At 33.5% G+C, this 24,449-nt stretch overlaps 1 protein-coding gene across 7 annotated transcripts in view; it reads left to right on the top strand.

The window, feature by feature from the left end:
- Positions 1-24,449, top strand: part of SENP6 (SUMO specific peptidase 6) — a 114,167-nt gene that overhangs the window by 71,595 nt on the left and 18,123 nt on the right. For 5 of the 7 annotated variants that reach the window (XM_027057390.2, XM_053222560.1, XM_027057389.2 and 2 more), the window contains 7 exons: positions 3,168-3,400; positions 6,168-6,338; positions 11,143-11,176; positions 11,585-11,779; positions 12,718-12,944; positions 14,265-14,374; positions 14,513-14,629. In XM_027057390.2, the coding sequence (XP_026913191.1) occupies positions 3,168-3,400; positions 6,168-6,338; positions 11,143-11,176; positions 11,585-11,779; positions 12,718-12,944; positions 14,265-14,374; positions 14,513-14,629 (1,087 nt within the window). The remainder of the gene's footprint in view (positions 1-3,167; positions 3,401-6,167; positions 6,339-11,142; positions 11,177-11,584; positions 11,780-12,717; positions 12,945-14,264; positions 14,375-14,512; positions 14,630-24,449) is intronic. The other 2 variants (XM_053222563.1, XM_053222561.1) reach the window with 2 other exon arrangements.

Raw genomic sequence — 24,449 nt, 5'->3', positions numbered from 1 at the left:
TTGATGAATATTTTACAGTACATTTTAGTGTTTTATCAGTGCGATATTAAATATTGTTAAAATAATTTAAATCTTTCCTAATAGTGAAGGTTTTACATTTTTATGGTTAGATATGAAGAAAACTTACTTATTAGTTACTGGGTACTATTACTGAGCCAAATGCTATACCATCCTGATGAAGTTTCTAGGATGAGAGAACTGGAACTTAAGGCTAATGTGATTAAGTTAAAAAACAATAAATTCATGTGGTTTTGAAGTGGGTTGAGTAGTTTACTATTCAGAACTTAATCTAGGACCATATCAACCATGCATTAAAACTGTAAGACATAAATTTGTTCCCCTTCCTTGCTCAAAAAATGAACAAACAAAACAATTGAAGACTAAGTATTTTCTATTAAAGTCCATGGAAAAATATGTTTTAAGGACATTTTATACTAGTAATAAAAAATATCATTTATTGAATGCTTACATGCCTTACTTTGTGGTAAAGGTATATACACTAACCAAGTTTAGTTTATTGTAAAAATTATTATAACATGTGAGGTAGGTACAGATATATCCCATTTTATTAACAAGGCAACCCATGATTAAGAAGATTAAATTCTCAATACTATTATATACATAAGGACTGTTGGAGTTTAGACTCTAAAAAACAGATTTTTCTGGTTCAAAGTCTTGTTTTCCTTGCATAGTTAATTATTCTTAAATTCGTGTTCCTGTTAAAATAGTTTATTTTCATGAAACTTCTCTTATGTCTTGGGTGGTCAAATAATAAAATGTACAGTGTCTGAAGTAGTGGTGATAAATTCTGTATAGAAAAGTGAAGCAGGTCCAGGGAATAGAGAGTGCTAATTGTTAGATGTCAAGATGAAGAAGGGTGCTATTTTAAAAAGGTGGTAAAATAGGCACTTCTGATAAAGTAACTTTTGAATAGAGCCCAAAACGAAGTAAGGAGAAAGACATGCTGATATGTATGGAAATAAGGTTGGAATGTAAGTACAAAGACCCTATATTAATCTGCTTGAGTTCCCATTAACAGAGTACCATAAATCAAGTAGTTTAAACAACAGAAATATATTTTCTCACAGTTCTGAAGGCTGGAAGTCCAAGATCAAGGTGCCATTACTTTGTAGACAGGTGCCTCTTCACTGTGTCCTTACATGGCCCATCTTCTGTGCTTCCACAGAGAGAGAGTGAGAGAAATCTCTGCATTTCTTTTTCTTATAAGGACATCAGTCCTATTAGATTAAGGCCTCACCTTTATGAACTCATTTAATCTTTATTACCTTCTTATCAGCTCTATTTCCAAATATTGTCACAGTGAGGGTTAGAGCTTTAACATATGAATTTTGAGGGGACACAGTTCAGTCCATAGACCCTGATGCAGAATCTTATATATTACATAGGATGTATTCTATATACAGAATGAAAGCAGCTATGAGACCAGCTTTTTAAGTATATGTTTGTTGTCTTTGCACACTTCTCATTTCCTTTCAAATTATGGTGACATTGAGCATAATCCGCATTTATGTTAAGTTACTAAAACAAGAGGTATATAGTACAATTCTATCTGTTGCAGCTTTGGGGCTTTAAAGTAAGTTTTAAAGTACATATAGATGTTTTAATGTCCCTTAAGCACCATAAAAATAATTGTCAATAGAACAGTAGACTTCCCCCTTAATATATATTCATATATAATATATTTCTGTATGGTTTTTCATAAATAAAGCAGTTCATGAACTTTTTTAAAGCTTACATATATCAGGCATTGTGCCAAATCTTTTACGTATTAAATCATTTGTTCTCATAACAGGTCCTTTGCAATAGGTACTATTTTTGTCCCTAATTTCACAGAGGCAAATAGTAAGTTACAGAACCCTAACTTTCAAATGTGTATAAATGTATTTAGATCTTGTAATCTGGCATGTTAGATTTTCTGTTAATAAAATAACAGTTCTGAAAAAGATCCAGCTTTAGCATTTGCTTCCGAGACTAGATAACAAAATAAAAAAGACAGGTAAATGGTGATGGGAATGATGCCTCTCTGGGGCATATTTAGTAACTAAACATTTACATGTGGGTTTCTAAAAAAGAAAAATGCTTCTTCAAGTTTATGTGTTCTTCCAACACATGATTTTTGAATTGTTTTCTTCACCAGGCAGTTTTAGACTGGGAGTATAGCAGTGGACAAGGCAATGATCTCATAGTTTATATGTAGTGGGGAGAGAGCAAGTAAACATCTAACAACAGAAAACAAAAAACAACAGAAAATTTGTATCAGTTGTTGTGAATAAGCCAACTATTTGCTTCCTTTAGATTGGGTAATGAATCAAAAAGCTAATATTTAATGACCAAAATGCAAAGTGTTAGGGGAATTGCAATCCAGACAAAATCAAACTTTGATGTTTGAGGAACAAAATAAATGGATGATGTGCTTGGTGCATAAAGAGGGAGAAATGGAGCAGTATGAGAAAGTTGGAGAAGTAGGCAATGGCCAGATTATATACATTTATAAACCATAAAAGGGTTAGGACTTGACTCAAGTGCATTGTGGGTGGCTTGCGGAAATTATGATATAAAGATGGGTTTGTTAAGATCCAATATCATTATTCTACTCACGTAGAAGATATAAGAGCAAATTCCCTTCATTAATGTCTTTTCAGGTCCACATTCATTTACGCCACAGAATTTACTGAGCAATTTGACACTGGTTCATGTTCTCCTAAGGACCAATTACAATTTTAGTGATTTCCTATGTAAAATAAAATTATTTGGTCACATGGAGTTTCACACACATTTACAATGCATGCTATTTTGTGCACAGTTTCTGTGCAGGTTATCTTTATACTTGAGACTTTCTAGAACTCTGAAATAGATCTATGACATATGGTTAAATTTTGCTGTAACTTGGGTGTATATCTTGTGTGGGTGATGGTAATGGACTATAGAATACTTTCATATTTGTAAGTCTATATAAAAAATGCCAGTTCTTATCCTTTCTTCATTTCTAATTGTCTTCAAATTTAACTTTTCATCAGATAGAATGGGTTGTGTCTTCTTTCATTTTTATTAATCTTGGTTCTAGAAGAGATCCAAAGCAAATTTGGTATATTTCCCATTAACTGACAGAAATGAAATACCTGAAGTATTTAACATTTTCTTTATAGTCATTTTGTCCAGTGATGATGATGATGATGACAATGACAGGACTAACAGAAGAGAAAGCATATCTCCTCAACCTGCTGATTCAGCATGTTCTTCCCCAGCACCATCCACTGGAAAAGTAGAAGCAGCACTAAATGAAAATATCTGTAGAGTAGAGCATGAACTAAGAAGCATTCCAGCAGATTCAGAGTTAAATACAGTTACATTGCCAAGAAAAGCAAGAATGAAAGACCAGGTACTTTTCATATTTATTGACCTTCTACTCAGATTGGCTCTCCCCTTTGGGATGTAAATTTTTTTTTGGAGGGTAATTTGACAGTATCTTAAGGAGAAAAAGAATTATTTATTAAGTGGGGCTTAAAATACCACTTGGAAGTTTATTTCAAAGAACATTAAAACATGCAAAAACATTTAAACTAAAAGCTTAAAGTGTAAAAAATTTCAAAACGAAGAAAAAACACCAACCTTACAAGTGAAATATAAACACATACTCTTGTGTAATCTGGTGGACAGGAAGAAGCTATATCACTGACTTTTAGGATTTCTATGGTGCTGGTAGGAGGAATACCAAGGTACAGAAATACATGCATATTTTCTTTTTTATGAAGAACTTTTTAAAAAAATAAAAAACATACATGTTAAAAAATTAACGTGTGTGGGTGCCTGGGTGGCTCAGTTGGTTAACTGTCCCACTCTTGTTATGTTATTTTATATTTTGTGTATGTGTGTATTTATTTATTTATTTAGAGAGAACGTACAAATGCAGGGGAGGGCCAGAGGGAGAGAGAGAGAGAGAGAGAGAGAGGATCCCAAGCAGGCGGAGTAGAATCCTCATTGAGTGCAGGGCTCGATGTGGGGCTCGATCCCATGACCCTGAAATCATGACCTAAGTTGACATCAAGAGTTGGGCGCTCAACTGACTTGAGCTCCCCAGGTGTTCCAAACATCCTTACTCTTCATTTTGGCTCAGGTCATGGTCTCATAGTTTGTGAGATCAAGCCCTCCATTGGGGGCTGTCAATGCAGAGCCTGCTTGGGATTCTCTCTCTCTCTACTCCTCCCCTGCTTGCGTGCATGTGCTTACACTCTCTCTCTCAAAACAAACTTTAAAAAAAAAAAAATTATGTATGTGTGTAAATGTTAGGAATTGTTACCAGTATAGATAAAATATGGAAAAATCCATACTCAGTTGTTAAAATGGAAAAATAAAGTATGATGATAGAAGAAATATGGACTAATATTTTTAATATAATCTTGGGAATGCCTTTCCAAGTATTTCAGTGCAAGCAAAAATAGTAAATAAAGAGATGAATATATATTATTAAATGAAAAGTACAGAACACTGTACCAAAATACTATAAACTGAATTTGATGGGTAGATGTGAGTGGGGGAAACAGTGAACTGTGTGACAAAGTGTGAGTTGGTCCTTTATAGAAGCAAAGCATAGAAAAATGAATAAAGGAAATGAATAGAGTTTTTACAATGTAGTGAAGTACTGAAAATGAAATTAAAATACATTTTGTTAACTGTCAGATTGTTGAAAAATTTTAAAGTATATAATAGTCTGTAATTTTGGTTAGTGTTGGAGAAATAGTGTTGGGTGTGTAAATTGGTATAGGTATGCTAGAGGGCAATTAGGCATTAGTTTATACACACACACACACACACACCCATGATTGAGCAGCAAAAATGCTTGGAGGAGAATAGTGTTGTCATGGGGTAAGATCAGAAAGAACTCACATGTCCAGCATAGGAGGGTTCAGTTAAATAAATAATGGATTTCCATACGATGGAGTTTGTGAGTGAACAGTTTTCAAACTGGCACAGTGAATAGTAAGAGTTTCTCAGTGCTCTTTTAGAGGCTCCTTGGGAAAGATGTGGACCACTCGTTTCTAGACTCAGTCTCTCCACTTTGGATTCAACTGAAGCAGCTCTTATAATTACCAATTTTATTATTGAGCTAAATGACATTTTATTTGAAGAAATAATTCTGAAACTGAAAAAGCTTTTAAACCTCTTTAGTAGGTTTCTGTTAATAATTTGGGGAAATATTCATGATTAATCTGTTAATGAGCCTGAAAACTCAGTGTTGAGAAATAAATGTGTGTGTGTGTGTGTGTGCACAGTTGTAGAGATATAGGTATATATACATATATAATATTTTAATACATATTTTTACCTATACCATAGATCATGGAAATGTTTCTAGAGGGACAGTGGGAGAATAGTGCCTGTCTCTATGCAGTGGTTTTGTTTTTTTCTTGCTTTCTATCTAGATCATATTTTATTCTTGTGATAATTATTAATAAAGTTTTTAGCGTAACTTTAGTTACATTTAAATTATATACTCCTAAAATGGTATTTTATATTATGATTAATTTGCATGTGGAAGTGACTGAAATTTTAACAAATCAAGTACATTTTAAAATATGTTAAAGAATCTTTTTGTAGTGTAAATAACCATTCCCCTAAATTATCTGTTTTCTAAAGAATTTCTGATTTAATCCAAATATTACAGCCACTATCACTATTACTAGCTAATTTTTATCCAGCATTTTACTGTGCATGAAGCGTTGTGCTCAGCTGCTTATATACTCTACATCATTTGAATAGATGCTCTTCTATCTATTTTAGTTTAGGAAAGGAGTTTTAGGAAAGGAGTTTAGGAAAGGAGTTATTATTGTTTTAAAAATCAGATAATTACAAGGTGGTATAGCTATGATATGGACCTAGGTAGTCTGATTTCCCAAAGTACATTCTTGGTGCTATGCTATTACTGTAATTTCAAGTAATGACTAGGTGTAAAGTATAGTATAGCTGGACAAAATAAGAAGGATTTCTGTTATATGAAATCAATAAATATTTACATCCTCTGTTGAAGTAAAATTAGTCTTTAATATTTTGATAATTATGTTTTTTATGTTGGGTCTTCTTTGCATATGTCGGCTTAGTTTCAACCTTGTTTTAGTTGCTTATAAAGTGAAAACATTTTTCTTTTTCAGTTTGGTAATTCTATTGTCAACACACCTCTAAAACGTCGTAAAGTGACATCTCAAGAAACTTTAGTTGATCCTGTATCTTTAAGCTGCCAAAGTTCCTTTGACAGTGTCATTTTAAACTGTCGAAGTATACGAGTAGGAACACTCTTCCGACTATTAATAGAACCTGTAATTGTAAGTACATTCTTAAGCTTTTTACTGTATCAGTTATAATTTTCAAAATTACATGGCTAAGGCTAATATATAATATTTTAAAACTTATAAATTAAAATATTTAATAGAATATTAAAAATTATTTCAAGATTTCAAATTGCTTTAAGAGTATATAGACAATTATAAATAGTTCCTTACAGTAAAAATCATTGGATAAAAAATTCTAATGTAATGTTCAAGGTAGTGACATATCCATCATAAGAAGATACTTACTCTCACTGAGTTAGAAAACTAATATGTTACTGTTTTATTCTCATACCAGCTCAGTGCGTGAAAAGAGTATTTTAAAGAATGATAATGAGAGAAAGATGAATCCAAAAGCTTTGGGATCTGTAGAAAAATGTCTTGCAACATTAAGACTCCTAGAAATAGATTATTGGAATACAGTCATCACACAAGAGGCACTGTGCTTTTGGACTAGTTCAGTGTCCAGGAAGCCCAAAGGACTTTCTGTAGTTCCTTTATCTTACTTGTCATCCATGTTATTCTGCTGACACCAATTTAATTCAAATGTTTATTTTACATTTGAAATTTTAATATAATTTTAATACAATATAACCAGATTTCTTAGTCATCATTTTTCTTCTTCCTAATGTATTCTGTACATTATTGGTAAATTAATCTTCGTTTAGCACTACACTTAGTTTGTAAGCTTTTATTTTATGATTGCTTAACTTGGCGTCCCCAACTGTCTGTTTTCATCTATTGTTTGAAGCCTGGTCCCCTATTATTGTTCTTTGGACATAAAGTAGTGTCTTTAAGAAAACACATTATGCCACATAAGGAAAGTTAAAAGGTAGTTATACTGTTGCTATTTAAATTATGGTAAGTAATAGCTATTTATTTTCTAGGATTCATAGTTTCAGGATATAATATGGCCAAATATGGCCAAAAAGAAAAAATATATATAGGTTAGTATAGGAGAAAATGATATATGGACTTGATTTCTTATCAGAGCAAAACGGTATGTGAAACCTAAATTTTTTTTTTTAATTTTTAATTTTTGTTTTTTTACTGGGGGGGTGCAAATGGGGGAGGGGCAGAGAGAGAGATTGGGATGAAGAGAATCACAAGCCGACTCTATGCTATTAGCATAGAGCCCAATGCAGGGTTGGAACTGTGAGGGCATGACCTGAGCCACAATCAAGAGTCAGACACTTAACTGACCGGGCTACCCAGACGTCCTGCGTTTTTTTGGTTGGTTGCTTGGTTGGTTGGTTGGTTGGTTTTTTTGTTTTGTTTTGTTTTGTATTTTTTAATCAAAAAACTCCAGCTTCTCACCATTTAAAAACTAGAAGTACTCCAGAGATTTAAAGCAAATTATATATAGACTAGACAATCCATTATTACCCAATAACATTGTAACATATGTCAAGGTTGTCAAGGATTTATGAAATTTGTGTTTTGTTACAAGTCTTCATAGGACAGATTATCTTTCCTGGTTTCTGTCAGTTAACAAAAGTGTCATCCTAAGTCAAAATAGCTCAAAAATTCTCAGGGGCACCCTATAGATTTTCTGGCTTTTTCCCACATTGACACCGTTAATCAGAACTTTACACGATGATAATTAAGGCTTTGCTGGCATTTTAGATATTTAGTTGAAAGGTGCACATTTGGTCTCAAGGCTAGCTATCAAGAACTGCATTCGGGGGCCTGGCTGACTCAGTCAGTAGAGCATGCGATTCTTGATCTTGAGGTTGTGAGTTTGAGCCCCACATTGAGCGTAGAGATTACTTTAAAAAAAACCTACATAACATTAAAATCAGAATGAAAAAAATTTTTATATGAAAATTATAGGTTAGTGTATGTATGATTTAGTAAAGAAAATTAACTTCATGGATTTACTTTAAGAAGTAAAAGGCAGTATATGTAATATAGAATGTGTTCACACAGGTAATTTTTCTTTAAATGCTTAAGTGAAATATTTCAACCAAAAGTTGTGCTTATAATGTGGAATTTTGCAACTGTGGTGTTAACTTTCCTTGTACCATGGGATTCTTCCAAAGAACATTCTTTAATGAAGGATAATTAATCTGTAATTTCTTCAGATAATATATTAAAGATGATTTGACATTTTCTTCTTGAATATAACTGCCTTGTGTTTTATAGTGAAGTGATTTATCTTCCATGTCATCATTAATCTCAGAAACAGATTTTAAATGTTTTATTGTTTTAAATATTTTATCAAATCTCATTTATTATTGGATAATTTAATTACTTTAATTTCATTCAGTGTAAGAATTGATACTATCTAGAAGTTCCACTTTTAAATCTTTATATTATCTTATTTTTAAGTAACCTGTCTATGCCCATTGTGGGGTTTGAACTCAAAACGCTGAGATCAAGAGTCACATGCTCGGGGCGCCTGGGTGGCTCAGTTGGTTAAGCATCCAGCTTCCTCTCAGGTCATGATCTCACTGTTTGTGGGTTCGAGCCCCATGTCGGGGCTGAGAGCCTGAGAGCCTGGATCCTGCTTCGGATTCTGTCTCCCTCTCTCTCTGCCCCTCCCCTGCTTGCTCTCTCTCTCTCTGTCTCTCTCTCAAAAATAAATAAAAATATTTTTTTAATTAAAAAAAAAAAGAGTCACATGATCTACCAGCTGAGACAGCCAGACACCCCTAGAAGTGCCAATTTTATTTAAAAGTAAATACTTTTAATTTACAGGAAAATGGCTTACATTATTCGGAATAGCATTTATACCCAAATATAATACAATCCCTCTTTTTTCCAATGAGAAGATATAAAATTTAAGGTTTTCAGCTACCTTAAATTTCAGCTACCTTAAATTTGGATATGATGGTGAAAAAGCCCAATGTCTACTTGTAATTTAGTTACATACAAGTTTTTAAATGACAGATACTTAGATATGCTTCTTTCTATTCTTATATCTCATACAGCAGTTTTATTCAAATGCTTCCACATTAGTGTTTATGTCATCCTTATTGCCACTTTTTGAATCCTCTAACATACTTTTTAAGGCATGTAACTTCAGCTTCTATGTATGTTGTAATGTTTCCCTAGCTACAAGTAAGCATTCTTGGTGTTCCCATTTATCATATTATCTACAGGCATAGTCTTTAGAAGGTATGTTTAGTAACATTCTAGACTTAGTAATTATTGTAATAATTACTGAATTTATTTTATATCTCTTTGCTTCCTTTTCTTCATTGTGAAAATTTTATTTACTTTTTAAAAATGTTTATTCTGAAAGAGAGAGGGAGAATGAGAGCAAGAATTCCAAGCAGGCCCCATGCCATCAGTGCAGAGCCCTATGTGGGGCTTGATCTCATTATCTGTGAGATCATGACCTGAGCTGAAATCAAAAGTTGAACAGTTAACCAACTGAGCCACTCAGGAGCCCCTACATTGTGAAAATTTTTAAACAGAAGAGTTGAAATAATTTTACAGTGAATGCTCATAAAACTCCCAGCTAGATTCTGCCATGAGCATTTTACTAATAAACCTGCTTTTAATGTATCTGTTTGTTCTTTGGTATATCAATCCAACTTACTTATTTTTAAGTAGGCTCCGCACCAAATGTGGGGCTTGAACTCATGACCCTCAGATCAAGAGCTGCATAGTCTACCAACTGAGCCAGGTGTCCTCCAACTTATTTTAAAATGCATTTTGAAGTTCTTGTCTGCCTTTTGCATTCTCTTAATGGTAACACAGAAAATGAGTAGGATATATTGACTTAATATGTCTTCTCCATGTTAAAATTATTAGCAAATCGCCTTTTTAGAAGTACCAACAATAACTGACTGAGGCAGAATTTTCAATGGAATGTAAAACCATTGGCAGAAAGGTTATTAGGGAACAAGGTATTCACAAGCTTTCAAGTATCTCTCCACAGGTTACTATTTAATTACTGAGGGAAAAATATTATCTTTACAGTGGAAAAACCTGACACACCTTTGCTAAGTGATTAAGCTTGTTATTAGTACAGCCTGACATCCTGTGCCTTCCAGTGTGATGTTGTAGGAGGTATAAGACATTACCTGTGTGCTAAATTTGCTGGAAATGTGTGGCCTGAATTTTAAATTGAAGAAACACAAATTCAAGATGTTGTACATTTTGTAGAACCTAGCCTGGATTCTTCAAAGGTCATGTCATGAGGAACAGAGGGGGACATATTTCTGGTCTAGACCAAGGTAGACAAAAGAAACAAATGTAACCTTGACAGAATTATGGCTTGGGGAAGGTAAAACACAATAAAGGAAAATTTGGAACAGTTGGGGAAATTGGAGTAAGAAGTACATGTTGGATGGAATTAATCGTGATTTTCTTAGGTGTAGTAATGCTGTTTTGGTTGTATAAAAGAATGTCCTGTTCTTGGGAGATACATGCTGAACGACTTAGGGAATGTCATGATGTCCTCTGCTTGTTTTATGCTGGTTTAGCAAAAGGAAGTGTATATGCATAGAAAGAGTGATGGGGAGTAGTTGTGGCAAAATTTTAACAGTTGGTGAATCTAGGTAAAGAGTATTCAGGTGTTCATTGTAATGTTCTGTCAATATCTCTTTGAAGTTCTAAGAAATATAAACCAATATAAGAAATGTTCTAAGTATTTGAATAAAAAGGTGAAGCTTGCCTTTCTGAAGGAAAATTTGGAATGGGGGGGAGATCTCATATTTAAGTACATGGTAGATGGTTTTGTTTTTCTGCCTTCTATAGTCTAAGTCTCAAATAACAATACGACACTTAGGATATTTGTAGCAAAATCTTTGTAAGTTTATGATTGATACTAATTTATCTTACTTTTTAGTTTTGTTTAGATTTTATCAAGATACAGCTAGAAGGTAAGCTATTTTATGTCTTTTTAGTCACTATAGCTTTGTTTACAATAAAACACTTTACAAGAAGAATATATTAAATGATATTCATAGAATTCATGAAGATGAATTCATTTTTACATGTTTTCTTAACAAAGGGCATGTATCTTAATAGTGTAATTTAATTCTGTAACATTATAAAGCCTGTGTTTAATTTTGTAAGTATACTTCATTAGAATCCTCTTTTCATTTAAAAAAAAAAAATGTAGAAGCTTCTTTAAGATAGTTATAAAGATTTTTCATTTCCCACTACAGTTACTGTTTATAGAGCGTAGCAAATGTGTGGTTAACTTTAAACTTGTATTTCTTCACAGTTTCCTCCATTCTTGATTTTTAGAATTAATTCCTTTTCTATTTCCATTTATTTTCCTCCAGAACCAGAAAATGATCCTGTAGGGATTACTTTAAATACCTCTGATCTAACTAAATGTGAATGGTGTAATGTCCGAAAATTACCAGTTGTATTTCTTCAGACAATACCAGCAGTTTATCAAAAGCTGAGCATGCAACTGCAAATGAATATGGAAGATAAAGTTTGGAATGATTCTAAGGGAATAAATAAATTAACAAGTAAGTTTTGTGGAACACATTAAAATAATACAGTGTGAGTGCACTTGAATAGATGTCCTATCTACAGTCCTTACAGTGATCTCGAAATATCTATATAGTCTCCCATTTTATAAATGACGAAAAAAGCCCACAGAAAGTAAAAGTTCTAAAGATAATACCCAGGTTTACCCGTTTAGAAGGTTTTCAAAACGAGTTAAAACTCAAAAAAGATCTGCATTCCTTATTTTAAAACTATACTCGGAGTAAAATGAAAAAGAAAATTAATGCACTAGAAGGAGTGCTAAGTGTAAATCAACCATATAATTCTGGAATCTTTGAAACAGCCTGAGTAAAAAGTTTGTGGCTTCTTAGAATGAGTCTTCATCCTCTACAATAATAGATGTAGTTCTCCAGTTTGTATCCCTTCACCTCTGACGTTTATGACATAGGATGACTAATTGTAAGGTAAATACTTTTCAGCAGTAATTGCTGCTTCAGCTTAATGATGAAAATTGATAGTTACTATTAAAGCTGTAAGAATTGGCATATTAGTGAATAGTAGTTTTTGCAATTAAATTCTCTAGAGGTACTAATAGTGCACCTGGCAATTTGTGTTTTACAAAAATGTTAATTAAAATATATTTAAAACTATAAATATATTTGGATTCTATTAGACGAGGTAAATTAATACATCCATGAACAGGTTTGTTCTTAAGCTTCCTGCTAGGGTAATGTGTCCTAGTTCCTTTTTCTTAATAACTTTCAGGTGACATTGTTAGATGACACCGTTACTGGTCTTTATTCCAGTATTTATTATACATCCACTGTATACCAAACTATTTTAAACATATGTACCAGGATTTCTAGTGATATCCTTGGAAATAACTAGCTGTTACTCTTTTTTTAATATATATCTACCTATTTTTTTCTTTTAGACTTAAAGTTATTTTTTTTTTCAGATTTGGAAGAACAATACATAATTTTAATATTTCAAAATGGCCTTGATCCTCAGGCAAATATGGTATTTGAAAGTATCATTACCGACATTGGTATAAAGAATAATGTGTCCAATTTTTTTGCGAAAATTCCCTTTGAAGAAGCCAATAGCAGACTTGTTGCCTGTACAAGAACCTATGAAGAGAGCATCAAAGGAAGTTGTGGGCAAAAAGAAAACAAAATTAAAAATGTAATTATGTTTTTTAGTTTTTTAATGTAATTTTAAATAATGCCTAGCTTTAAAGGGAAATATTGGAGTTAGATCTTTTTAATTCCATTTCAGAATTATTTGCTTTTATATGTGATTCATAAACTATCTTGTGTCAGAAAATTAATGGTGGGTAGGTGACTTGGGACACAAATAGTACTTGGTACAGGTCTCAAAAGCATTTTTTTAGTTCTTTCCACATTGTATTATCTTTTCATCTTGTCTTTTTCTCTTACCCTGTTTTCTTTTTACCCCAGTCTAAACATACATGTTTATACTGCTACATTCAAATTAATCGTAACTCTTAAATTTGCTAGTGGTTCCTAGTGATGTATTGGATTCAGTACAAATAAAGGAATTTTGGTCCTTGATGTACATTTATATGTACCATGTGTACACATAGTTGAAAATTTGAGAACCAAAGAATACATATCATTTGATTGTGACTGTCAACATATATATCCAATTCTAGAATAACTAATCATACAGTAGGTAACTCTAAAGCCACCTGAACCAAAGGCTGTGTACTATAACACATAGTATAATGTTACATAATAAAAATTTGTCTCCTTATCATGCAACTGAATTTTGCCGACTTAATTTATTAGAAATACTTAAAATCTTCCAACCTGCCTACAAATTGGAAATAGGGCTATCCAAGGCACAATCTTGGTGAAGCTGAGTAAGGTCTCACCAGAGAAGAGCTATTCATACAGTAAGTGGGTTGAGGAAAAGAACAGAAGGAAGAGGAACCATTCCCCTTCTTTTGTAAAACTTGTTATAAGAGATTGTTAATGAGGAAGAAAAAAGCAACTGGAGCTGTAAGGCAGCTGCAATAGAACAAAATTTCAACGCAGGTTCTTTCTTTGTTTCTTTGTTTCTTTCTTTGTTATTCTGGAGAACTAAAGCTCATTGGACTGCGTTCCCTGAGCCTCTCCTCCCATATCCCATGGATTGCCTAGCCATTGAACTTAGATAGACCTCCACTCTCAGAAGAAAAAACCACTATATTTGTTCTTTCGATTTACAAACATAATCCAAATAAGGATGATAGAGATCTTAGATAAGATACCATAAAACCATTGTTACAAAAATTGGAAGCATATCACTGTTCTTGAAACTACACATACAAAGAATGTGGACCATAGTTTTGCCTGTTTCTTTTTAAAGTCATGTATACTTTTTAAATTCATATTTGTAATTTTCTTTAATTGAAAAGTATTCTTGTCCTGTTTTGCTTTTTTTTTAGTGAAAAATTTCTCAGTTGACTTTGTAAACTGGTAATTTAATTTCCTTTACTAGGTGTCCCTTGAATCTAAAATACAACTTAAAAACAAACAAGAATTCCAGTTCTTTGATGATGAGGAAGAAACTGGAGAGAATCATACCATCTTCATGGGCCCCGTAGAAAAGTGAGAGTATTCATTTATGTTTGCAGTGCTTTTAAATTTCTTTTCTGTTTTATTAAATTTCAATTCTGTACATACACACACACACACACACACACACTTGTGGTTTTTGCTTGTGTTTTTTTGTTTATTTTGTTACAGATTGATAGTATATCCACCACCTCCAGCTAAGGGAGGCATCTCCGTTACTAATGAGGACCTACACTGTCTAAGTGAAGGAGAATTTTTAAATGATGTTATTATAGACTTTTATTTGAAGTAAGTTAATTTTCTTTCTTTTAGCACATTTTTAACATTCTATAATGTATATCTTTGTTTTCTAGAGTCAAAACTTTTTAATTTTTTTATTCTATCACTACCACTTATGTGACATTTGGGAAATTATTTAATGTCCCTACCTGTGTGTTTTCTCATTTAAAAAATGAAAATAATATCTAAAAGGGTATGAGAATTAAATAATACATGTCAAGCACTAGGAAAATACTTGGCAAATACAACATGTTCATAAATGCTAGATTATTATGTTGTTATTGTTATACTGCCTCAAGCCTTTTAAAAAATGGTTACTACCTTAGGTTAGGTAATAAATTATTGTGTAAGCACAAAAGTATGATTTTTTACTTGGTATTTCATCAAGTGCCAGCTATGAACCACGTACTGTGTTAGAAGTTAATGGTTTTGTAGGGAGCAGAAAAAGGGATTAAAGCTTTGACAGGAGCATTAACATGGTATAGATATAGCAGCAAAAGAATGTTTCATTCTCTTCATGGGTACAGAAATAGGAGGGACCAAGAAGCTTTCCTGGAAGAGCTTATATCATGACCCAGTATACACATGCTTAATACATGTGTGTGCAGTGTTTCTGTATGTTTAAGTTTATATGTGTTCAGTGGTTTGTGATATAAAATGAATGTGTATATGAAACAAAACAGAACTTACCTATCAGTATGTCTAGCACTTGCCAATATTTTCTAGTTTATTCAGGGCGCCTGGGTGGCTCAGTCAGTTAAGCATCAGACTCTTGATTTTGGCTTAGGTAGTGATCTCACGGTTCTTGAGTTCGAGCCCCCAAGTCAGGCTCTCAAAATAAATAAATAAACTTAAAAATATATTTTTTTTCTAGTTCATTCAAATGTATTTCATAAAACAGTATTTTTTAAAGAACTGGTTGTTGAAAGCTGCTGAATTGATATTATAGCTTACTAATGGTTGCACTCAACAGTTTGGGAAAAGAAAACATTGTTATAAAGAGTGAAAGGTTTGATCAGAGAAATGTTTGATATTATAATTGAGCTTCCTTAAGATCATTTTGACAAGAATGTTCATTGTGGGTGTGTAGTTGAGAGATGACTTAAGGAAATTAATTAAGGTGATATAAGAAGCCTGATTAAGTCATTTTATTTGGAGTGAAGAGGTTTTTTAGGAGGTAGAGTTGTTTAGCAACTGATTGAATGGATATTAAGAAAGAGAGGAATGGATGGCAGATAACTCCTCGCTTTCCAACTACTGAGACCTGCTAAATGATTTTGTCACTACCTGTGAGGCAGTGAATGCAAAAACAGAACAGGTTTGGATGGAGGACAGGATGAGTTCCTTTTAGATGTCTTTAATAACAACAGAAGGGACAGTGCCATTAAGCAGTTGAACATATGGTTCTGGGAGTCATTTGAGTTCTTGCTTGGAGGCATAGAGAGTTAGGAGGTTTTATTTTGCAAGTGGTAATTTAATTATGAGAATGGGTGAAATTGCTTAGGAAGAAATACAGAATGAGGAAAAGAGCTACAAGAACAGAATCTGGAAAGTTAAAGAGAGACAGGGAAGAAAGAGATTCTCTTGACTAAATTTTGAAGGATCTGATAGGTAAGAAGAAAAGTCTGGAGAGGGTTATGTCATGAAGTTGAAAGGAAGTGAAAGTTTTAAATAAAGAGGATACATTGAATGTCAGTACAGCAGAGGTCAAGGTAGATAAGGGCTAAAAGTAACTTTAAGGTTGTAGTGACCCTGAGCTAGATCGGGGTCAAATGTAGAGCTGGACTTGTACCTGGTCCCTGGGGAATAATGAGATACTCTATTCTCTCCCTCTCTAGCAGAGGTGGTATCAATGGAGTCCTAGTGGGGAGCCTTCCACCCCTACTTACTATTAACATTGAGCCCCTCCACCTCTCATAACAATGGTGGCCTAGTAGAGAACCTGAACTTCACCTCCACCTAGTGGTAATGAGATAGCACCCACCGCATCCACTGGAAGGTGGTGCCAGGGGAGGCCTGCTAAAGCACAAGAACTAAATCAGATCTAGAGTCCTATAATATAATATTCAAACTGTCCATATTTCACTTGAAAATTACTTATCTCATCAAGAAACAGAGTTCAAACAGAAAAACAGAGAGTAAACACCAAGATGGCACAGATATTAGAATTATGACATGGGCACCTGGGTGGCTCAGTTGGTTAAGCATCTGACTCTTGGTTTTGGCTCAGATCATGACCTCTCAGTTTGTGGGTTTGAGCCCCATGTCGGGCTCTGCGCTGACAGTGTAGAGCCTGCTTGGGATTCTCTGCCCCTCCCCTGTTCTCTTTCTCCCTCTCAAAAATAAATAAACTTAAATTATGACAGATTTTAAAGCATCCATTATAAAAATTCTTTAATGAACAATTGTGAACATATGTGAAACTTAGAAAAACATAGATGTAAATGAGGAAGAAATGGAAATTTTAAAACTAAAACTATAGTAACAAATGAAAACTTTGATAGGCTCAACAGCAAAATAAAGAAGAGAGAGGAAAGAATCAGTGATCTAGAAGTTAGAGCATATTACTAACTACATTCAATTTAAATGCACTATTTATTTCAGTTAAAAGACCAAGATCAACAGAGAGTGGATTAAGCACCATAGCCCAACTATGTCCTGTTTACAAAAAAGTGACTTCAAAGATAATAATATATGTAAGTCGAAAGTAAAAGGATGGAAAAAGATATGCCATGCAAATATTAAAGCAGGAGTGAATTATGATATCATTAGAAAAATAAACTTAAGAGGCGCCTGTGTGGCTCAGTCAACTGAGTGTCTGACTCCTGATTTCGGCTTGGGTCATGATCTCATGGTTCTTGGGTTCAAGCCCCGCATCATGCTCTGCACTGACAGTGTGGAGCCTGCTTGGGATTTTGTCTCTCTCTCCTCCACTCTACGCCTCCCCAGCTTATGCGCTTTCTCTCTAAATAAATAAATACATAAATAAACCTTAAAAAAAGAAAGAAAGAAAAATAAACTTAAGAACAAACACAACTACCAGGGCTAGAGAGAGACACTATACAATGATAGGTGAATCTACTAAGAAGACTTAGCAATCCTAAATGGGTGTGTACCATACAACAGAGCTATGAAATATGTGAAATAAAAACAAACTGATCTAAAAAGACAGACAAATCTCCAATAGAGCTGGAGACCTTAATTCCCCTCTATCTACAATTGATAGAACAACTACACAAAACTGACAGTAACGACATTGTCAACCATCAGGATATACTTAACATCAGAGGATAATATTATATTCCTATTATGTTAACTATATACCATTTCCAAAAGTACTGTTTTTCCTTTTGAAGATTTAATGGTAATGGAGTATGTTTTGGTAAGTTATAAAATGTGTCAGATTTGCTAGCAAGAGAAACTGCCCTAGATTTTAAATGCTTGACTTTGCAGATTAACGTTAGACTCCTGCGACCTCTAACAAATTCATTCGAGTTCAAAGTTCTTCGTAGCTAAGTCAAAAGATGTTATCTCCTACAAATGGCCAACAATGAAAAAATTCTCGATATTATTCATCAGAGAAATACAAGTCACACCTGCAATGAGTTACTATCTCATACCCATTTGGATGACTCCTATCAAAGAAAGAAAGAAAATAACAAGTTTTGCCAAGTATATGGGCAAATTGGAATCCTTGTGCACTGCTGGTGGGAATGTAAATGGTACAACCACTGAGGAAAACAGTAGGGTGGCTCCTCAGAAATTAAACATAGAACTACCTTGTGATTCATCAATCCCACTTCTGAGTATATATCCAAAAGAATTGAAAGAATTTGCACACCCATATTCATAGTAGCCAAGAGGGGGAAGCAACCCATATGTCCATTATTGGATGAGTGGATAAACAAAATGTGGTATATAGATACAGTGGAATATTATTCATTTCTTAAAAGGAAGGAAATCTGTCACATGCTGTAACATGGATGAATCTGGAAGACATTATGCAAAGTGAAATAAGCCAGTCACAAAAACAAGTACTATATGATTCCATTGTATTAGGTGTCTGAAACAGTCAGATTTATACAAAAAGAATATAAATGGTAGTTTTCAGAAGATGAGGGGTGGGGAGGGGAAAGGAATTGTTTAGTGAGTATAGAATTTCTGTTTTGCAAGATAAAGTTCTGGAGATAATGTTTCACAACCATGTAAATCTACTTAACACTGTTGAACTGTACACTTAAAAAATTGTTAAGATTGGGGGGCACCTGGCTCAGCTGATGGAGCATATAACTCTTGATCTTGGGGTTGTAAGTTTGAGTCTCATGTTTAAAAAATTGTTAAGATTGTAAATTTGATGTTATGCATTTTTTATTATAACTTTTAAAAACAGATGTCCTCTCTTAATTCTAATGTATACTAACTTAAGAAACCAAGCCAGAAGTCCTTAAGTCAGTGTGTAGAACAGTACCACTGTTGTTGGATGAAGTGTTGTTCTATGAGTGTCAATTAGGTCAAGCTGTTTGATAGGGCTGTTTGGGTCATCTTTGTCCTTACTGATCATCTGCCCACTTCTTCTATCAATTATTCAGAAGGTTGTGGGCCTCCAAGTATAATAATGGATTTGTCTATTTTTCCTTATGATTTGATTCGTGTCTGGCATTTAAGGAACAAGACAAACTGAAAAAAAGAACCCAACCCCAACTTTTAAATACAGGGAACAAACTGGTGGTTGCCAGAGGAGAGGTGGGGGGAGAGGGGGGTGAAATAGATAATAGAGATTAATGATGAACACTAGTGTATAGAATTGTTGAACCATTATGTTGTACACCTATTCATTTTTGCCTTATGTATTTTGAATATTTGTTGTTAGGTGCATACACATTTATGGGGTTTTTTTTGGAGAATCAACCCTTTGTCCCTCTATATCCTTAATAATCTCCCTGTGCTTAAGCCGTCTTTGTTCAAAATGAATGTAGTTACTCCAGCTTTGTCTTGGTTTTTGTTTACATGGTATATATTTCTTCATCACTTTACTTTTAACATCTATTTATTTTTAAAATAGCCTTTGCTTTTGAAAGCATATAAAGTTGAATGTCTGTGTTTTGTTTACATTTAGTTTATTATATTTCATACATCTATCTTTTTACATTGTGGTAGAGATTTTTATAGTATGTGTGTATACTCTTAAATTTTTTACATTATAGGGGGCCCCTTGACATTTTACATTAGTACTTTGAAACTACATTAAACGTGTATTATCTAAAGGTTCTGCCTTTTCTGATCCAAATCTGCATTCCAAATGGAAATGAAAACCTAACAAAATCCATGGTTTTTGGAAAAATCTGTTGTATTTCTCTCATGACATGTTTGGAAGTGAATTAAAAAGAAACTTTTATCTTAAATTTCACTATATTAAAATAAGTAATTCAGCTGTTACCAGAGCTGTTCATTCTTTTCCATTTCTAACTCTACAAGTAGGAAACGAGCTTTTTTTCACAGTGCTTTTCTTAATAGACAGTATTGTATTAGTTTCAGGTGTACAATACAATGGTTCAGCAATTCTATACATTACTCAGTGCTCATCAAGATAAGTGCACTCTTAATCTCTATTATCTATTTCATCTATCTCCCCACCCACCTCTCCTGTGGCAACCACCAGTTTGTCCTCTGTATTTAAAAGTGTAGGGGTGGGTTGTCTATTATTTTCAGTTTGTCTTGTTTCTTAAATGCCATGCATGAGTGAAATCATATGGTATTTGTCTTTCTCTGACTTATTTTACTTAGCATATACCCTCTACATCCATCCATGTTGTTGTATATGGCAAGATCTCATTCTTTTTTGATGGCTCAGTAATAATCCATTGTGTATGTGTGTATGCCACATTTTAATCCATTCATCTGTGGATGACCGGTTGGGTTGTTTCCATGTCTTGGCTATTGTTAAGTAACACTGTGATAAACATAGAGGTACATATGTATTTTCAAATTGGTGATTTCATTTTCTTTGGATAAATACCCAGTAGTGTAATTACTGGGATCATATAGTAATTCTGTTTTTAGTTTTTGAGGCACCTCCTACTGTTTTCCACAGTGGCTGCACCAATTTGCATTCCCACCAGTGGTGCATGAGGGTCCCTTTTTTTCCACATTTTCACCAATACTTAATCATTTCTTTTTTTTCTTTCCTTCCTTCCTTCCTTCCTTCCTTCCTTCCTTCCGTCCGTCCGTCCGTCCGTCCGTCCGTCCTTCCTTCCTTCCATCATCCTGACGGGCATAAGGTGATAACTCATTGTGGTTTTCAGTTGCATTTGCCTGATAATTGATGATGTTGAGCATCTTTTCACGTGTCTGTTGGCTATCTGTATGTCTTTGGGGAAAATGTCTATTCATGCCTTCTGCCCATTTTAATTGGATTGTTGTTGTTTTCCATGTTGAGTTGTAGAAGTTCTTTATATATTTTGAATATTAACCCTTTATTGAATATATCATTTGCAGATATCTTCTCCCATGTAGTAGGTTGCTTTTTTATTTTGTTGATGGTTTCCTTCACTTTGTGAAAGCTTTTTTTTAAATTTTGGTTTAGTCCCAATAGTTTAATTTTGCTTTTGTTTTCCTTGCCTGAGGAATCCTATCTAGAAAAGCATTTCTGTGACGATGTCAAAGAAATTACTGCCTATGTTTTCTTCTAGGATTTTTACAGTTTTCAGATCTCACATTTAGGTCTTTAATCCATTTTATTTTTGTGTATGGTATAAAAAAGTGGTCCAGTTTTAATCTTTTGCATGTAGCCATCCAGTTTTCCTGACACCATTTGTTAAAGAGACTGTCTTTTCCCTGTTGTGTATTCTTGCTTTCTTTATTTTAGATTAATTGACCATGTAAATGTGGGTTTATTTCTGGGCTCTGTATTCTGTTCCATTGATCTCTGTGTTTATTTTTGTGCCAGTGCCATATTGTTTTGACTACTACTACTTTGTACTAATTCTTGAAATCAGGGATTGTTATACCTCTAGCTTTGTTCTTCTTTTTCGAGGTTGTTTTAGCTATTCTGGGTCTTTTCTGGTCCCATACAAATTTTAGTATTACTTGTTCTACTTCCGTAAAAAATAATTGCTATTTTGATAGGGCTTATATTAAATCTTTAGATTGGTTTGGGTAGAATGGACATTTTAACAGTATTGATTCTCCAAATCCATGAGCATGTAATCATCTTCAGTTTATTTCATCAGTGTTTTATAGTTCTCAGAGTATGGGTCTTCCACTTCTTTGGTTACATATATTCCTAGGTACTTTATTAATTTCTGTTTCTGCTGCTTCATTATTAGTGCATAGAAATGCAATGGATTTCTGTAGATTAAATTTGGGTCCTGTGACTTTACTGAATTCATCGATCAGTTCTCGTAGTTTCTTGGTGGAGTCATTAGGATTTTCTATATATAGTATTATGTCATTTGCAAAAAGTAAAAGTTTTATTTCTTCCTTAACAATGTGGATGCCTTTTATTTCTTTTTTTCTTGCCTGATTACTATGGGTAGGACTTCCAGTACTATATTAAATAAAAGTTTTGAGATTGGACAGTCATCTTGTTCCTAATTGTATGTGAAAAGCTCTGTTTCTCACTATTGAATATGATGTTAACTGTGGGTTTTTCATATATGACTTTTTGTAATGTTGACATATGTTCCCTCTAAACTTTGTTGAGAGTTTTCATTATGAATGGATATTGTACTTTGTGAGATGCTTTTGCTGAATCTATTGAAAAGATCATCTGGTTTTTACCCTTTCCTTTATTAATATGATGTATCATATTGATTGATTATGAATATTGAACCACCCTTGTATCCCAGGAATTAATCCCACTTGATAATGATGAATAATGAATTTTTTAAATGTATAATTGGATTTGGTTTGCTAATATTTTGTTGAGGGCTTGTGCATCTATGTTCATCAGAGATACTGGTGAGTAGTTCTCTTTTTTGGTAGCGTTTTTAGCTGGTTTTGGTATCAGGGTAATGCTGGCCTCGTAGAGTGAATTTGGAAGCTTTCCTTCCACATCTACTTTTTGGAATAGTTTGAGTAGAATAGGTATTAATTTTTCTTTAAAGTTTTGGAAAAATTCACCAGAGAAGCCATCCAGTCCTAGACTTCTGTTTGTTGGGAGATTTTTGATTACTGACTCAATGTCATTGCTAATAATCTGTTCTAATTTTTTGTTTCTGCTTCAGTTTTAGAAGGTTATATATTTCTAGGAATTTATCCATTTCTTTTAAGTTGTCAAATTTGTTGGCATACATTTTTTCATAATCTCTCATAATCCTTTGTATTTCTGTGGTGGTTGTTATTTCTCCTCCATTTTGATTTTATTTATTTGAGTCTTCTTTTTTTCTTGGTGAGTCTGGCTAAAGGATTATCAATTTTGTTTATCTTTTCAGAGAATCAGCTCCTAGTTTCATTGACCTGTTCTTTTTTTTTTTTTTTTTTTTTTTTTTGGTCCCTACTTCATTTATGTTCACTTTAGTCTTTATGATATCCTTCCTTCGACTTGTTTTCAGTTTTGTTTCTTCTTTTTCTAGCTCCTTGAAGTGTGAGGTTAGGTAACTTATTTGAGATTTTTTCTTGCTGCTTAAGTAGGCCCGTATTGCTATAATTATCCCTCTTAGAACAACTTTTGTTGCTTCCCAAAGATTTGTTTGTTTGTTCATTTTTGGAGGGAGAGTGCATGAGTGGGGGAGGAAGTGGGGGGGGTAGAGAATCTTAATCAGGCCCCATGCACAACATGGAGCCTGACGTAGGGCTCAATTCCACAACCCTGGGATAATGACCTGAGCAGAAATCAAGAGTCAGATGCTCAACTGGCTGAGCCACCCAGGAGCCCCTGGACTGTTGTGTTTTCATTTTTATTTGTCTCTGTGTAGTTTTGATTTCCCCTTTGATATCTAGGTGACCCATTCATTGTTATTTAGCCTCCATTTATTTGTGACAAACTTAAACTTTGCCAGTATTAAAAGAAATAGTATGGTATTGCATCTAGAGAGTGTTAATGAAATGTGGAAAAGAAAATAATTATTTTAGTAAAAACTACCTTCAAAGTCACACAGAGTTGCAGATTAACCTTAAAGTCATCTTTTAATTTAGTGACACAATTTAAAAAGTTATAAAATGATTGTTAGATTGTTCATTTTATGAAGTAAGCAAGCAAACAGCTTTACTATGATATTTGATATTTAAGTGATTTATGCAGTAAAAGAAAAAAATGCACCCAAATCTAAGAAATTCCTACTACTTGGTTGTAATAAACTTGGATTTTCCCTTTTATTCTAAAATAAGTGACATGGGGCACCTGGCTGGCTCAGTCTGTAGCACATGCATATCTCGATCTTGGGGTCATGAGTTTGAGCCTCACATTGGGCATAGAGCCTATTTTTAAAAAATAAATTTAAAAAAATCATTAAAAAAAATAAGAGACATGGCTCTTCTAATTAATCTGTAGTTCTAATAACGTGTGTAAAAAAAAAATCCCCAGAATTATACATAGTCAAAGAAATACTTATGGATATATATATATATATATATCAGATCATAAAGACAAAACTAGGTACTTTTAATTAAAAAGCATAGATTTATTTACATATGAAGTAGAGCATCAGTTTTCTTAAATCGCTTATATCTTTCCTTTTTGAGGTTGAATTATGTGTTTATTCATTTTAATTTTACAAAATAGTCATGTAGTTTGGGGAAGTAAAAGCTGCCTGGTTCATCCATTGTGGTGTAGGTCCTACATTCAGATCTAGTTCAGGACATGTTCTGTTTTGAGTATGTAATTGTAGAA

The sequence above is a fragment of the Acinonyx jubatus genome, chromosome B2 (assembly GCF_027475565.1).
Source record: "Acinonyx jubatus isolate Ajub_Pintada_27869175 chromosome B2, VMU_Ajub_asm_v1.0, whole genome shotgun sequence".
In the NCBI taxonomy this organism is placed as follows: Eukaryota; Metazoa; Chordata; class Mammalia; order Carnivora; family Felidae; genus Acinonyx; species Acinonyx jubatus.
The sequence above is the reverse complement of the archived record's forward strand: the minus strand, read 5'-3'. Positions and strand labels throughout refer to the sequence as shown.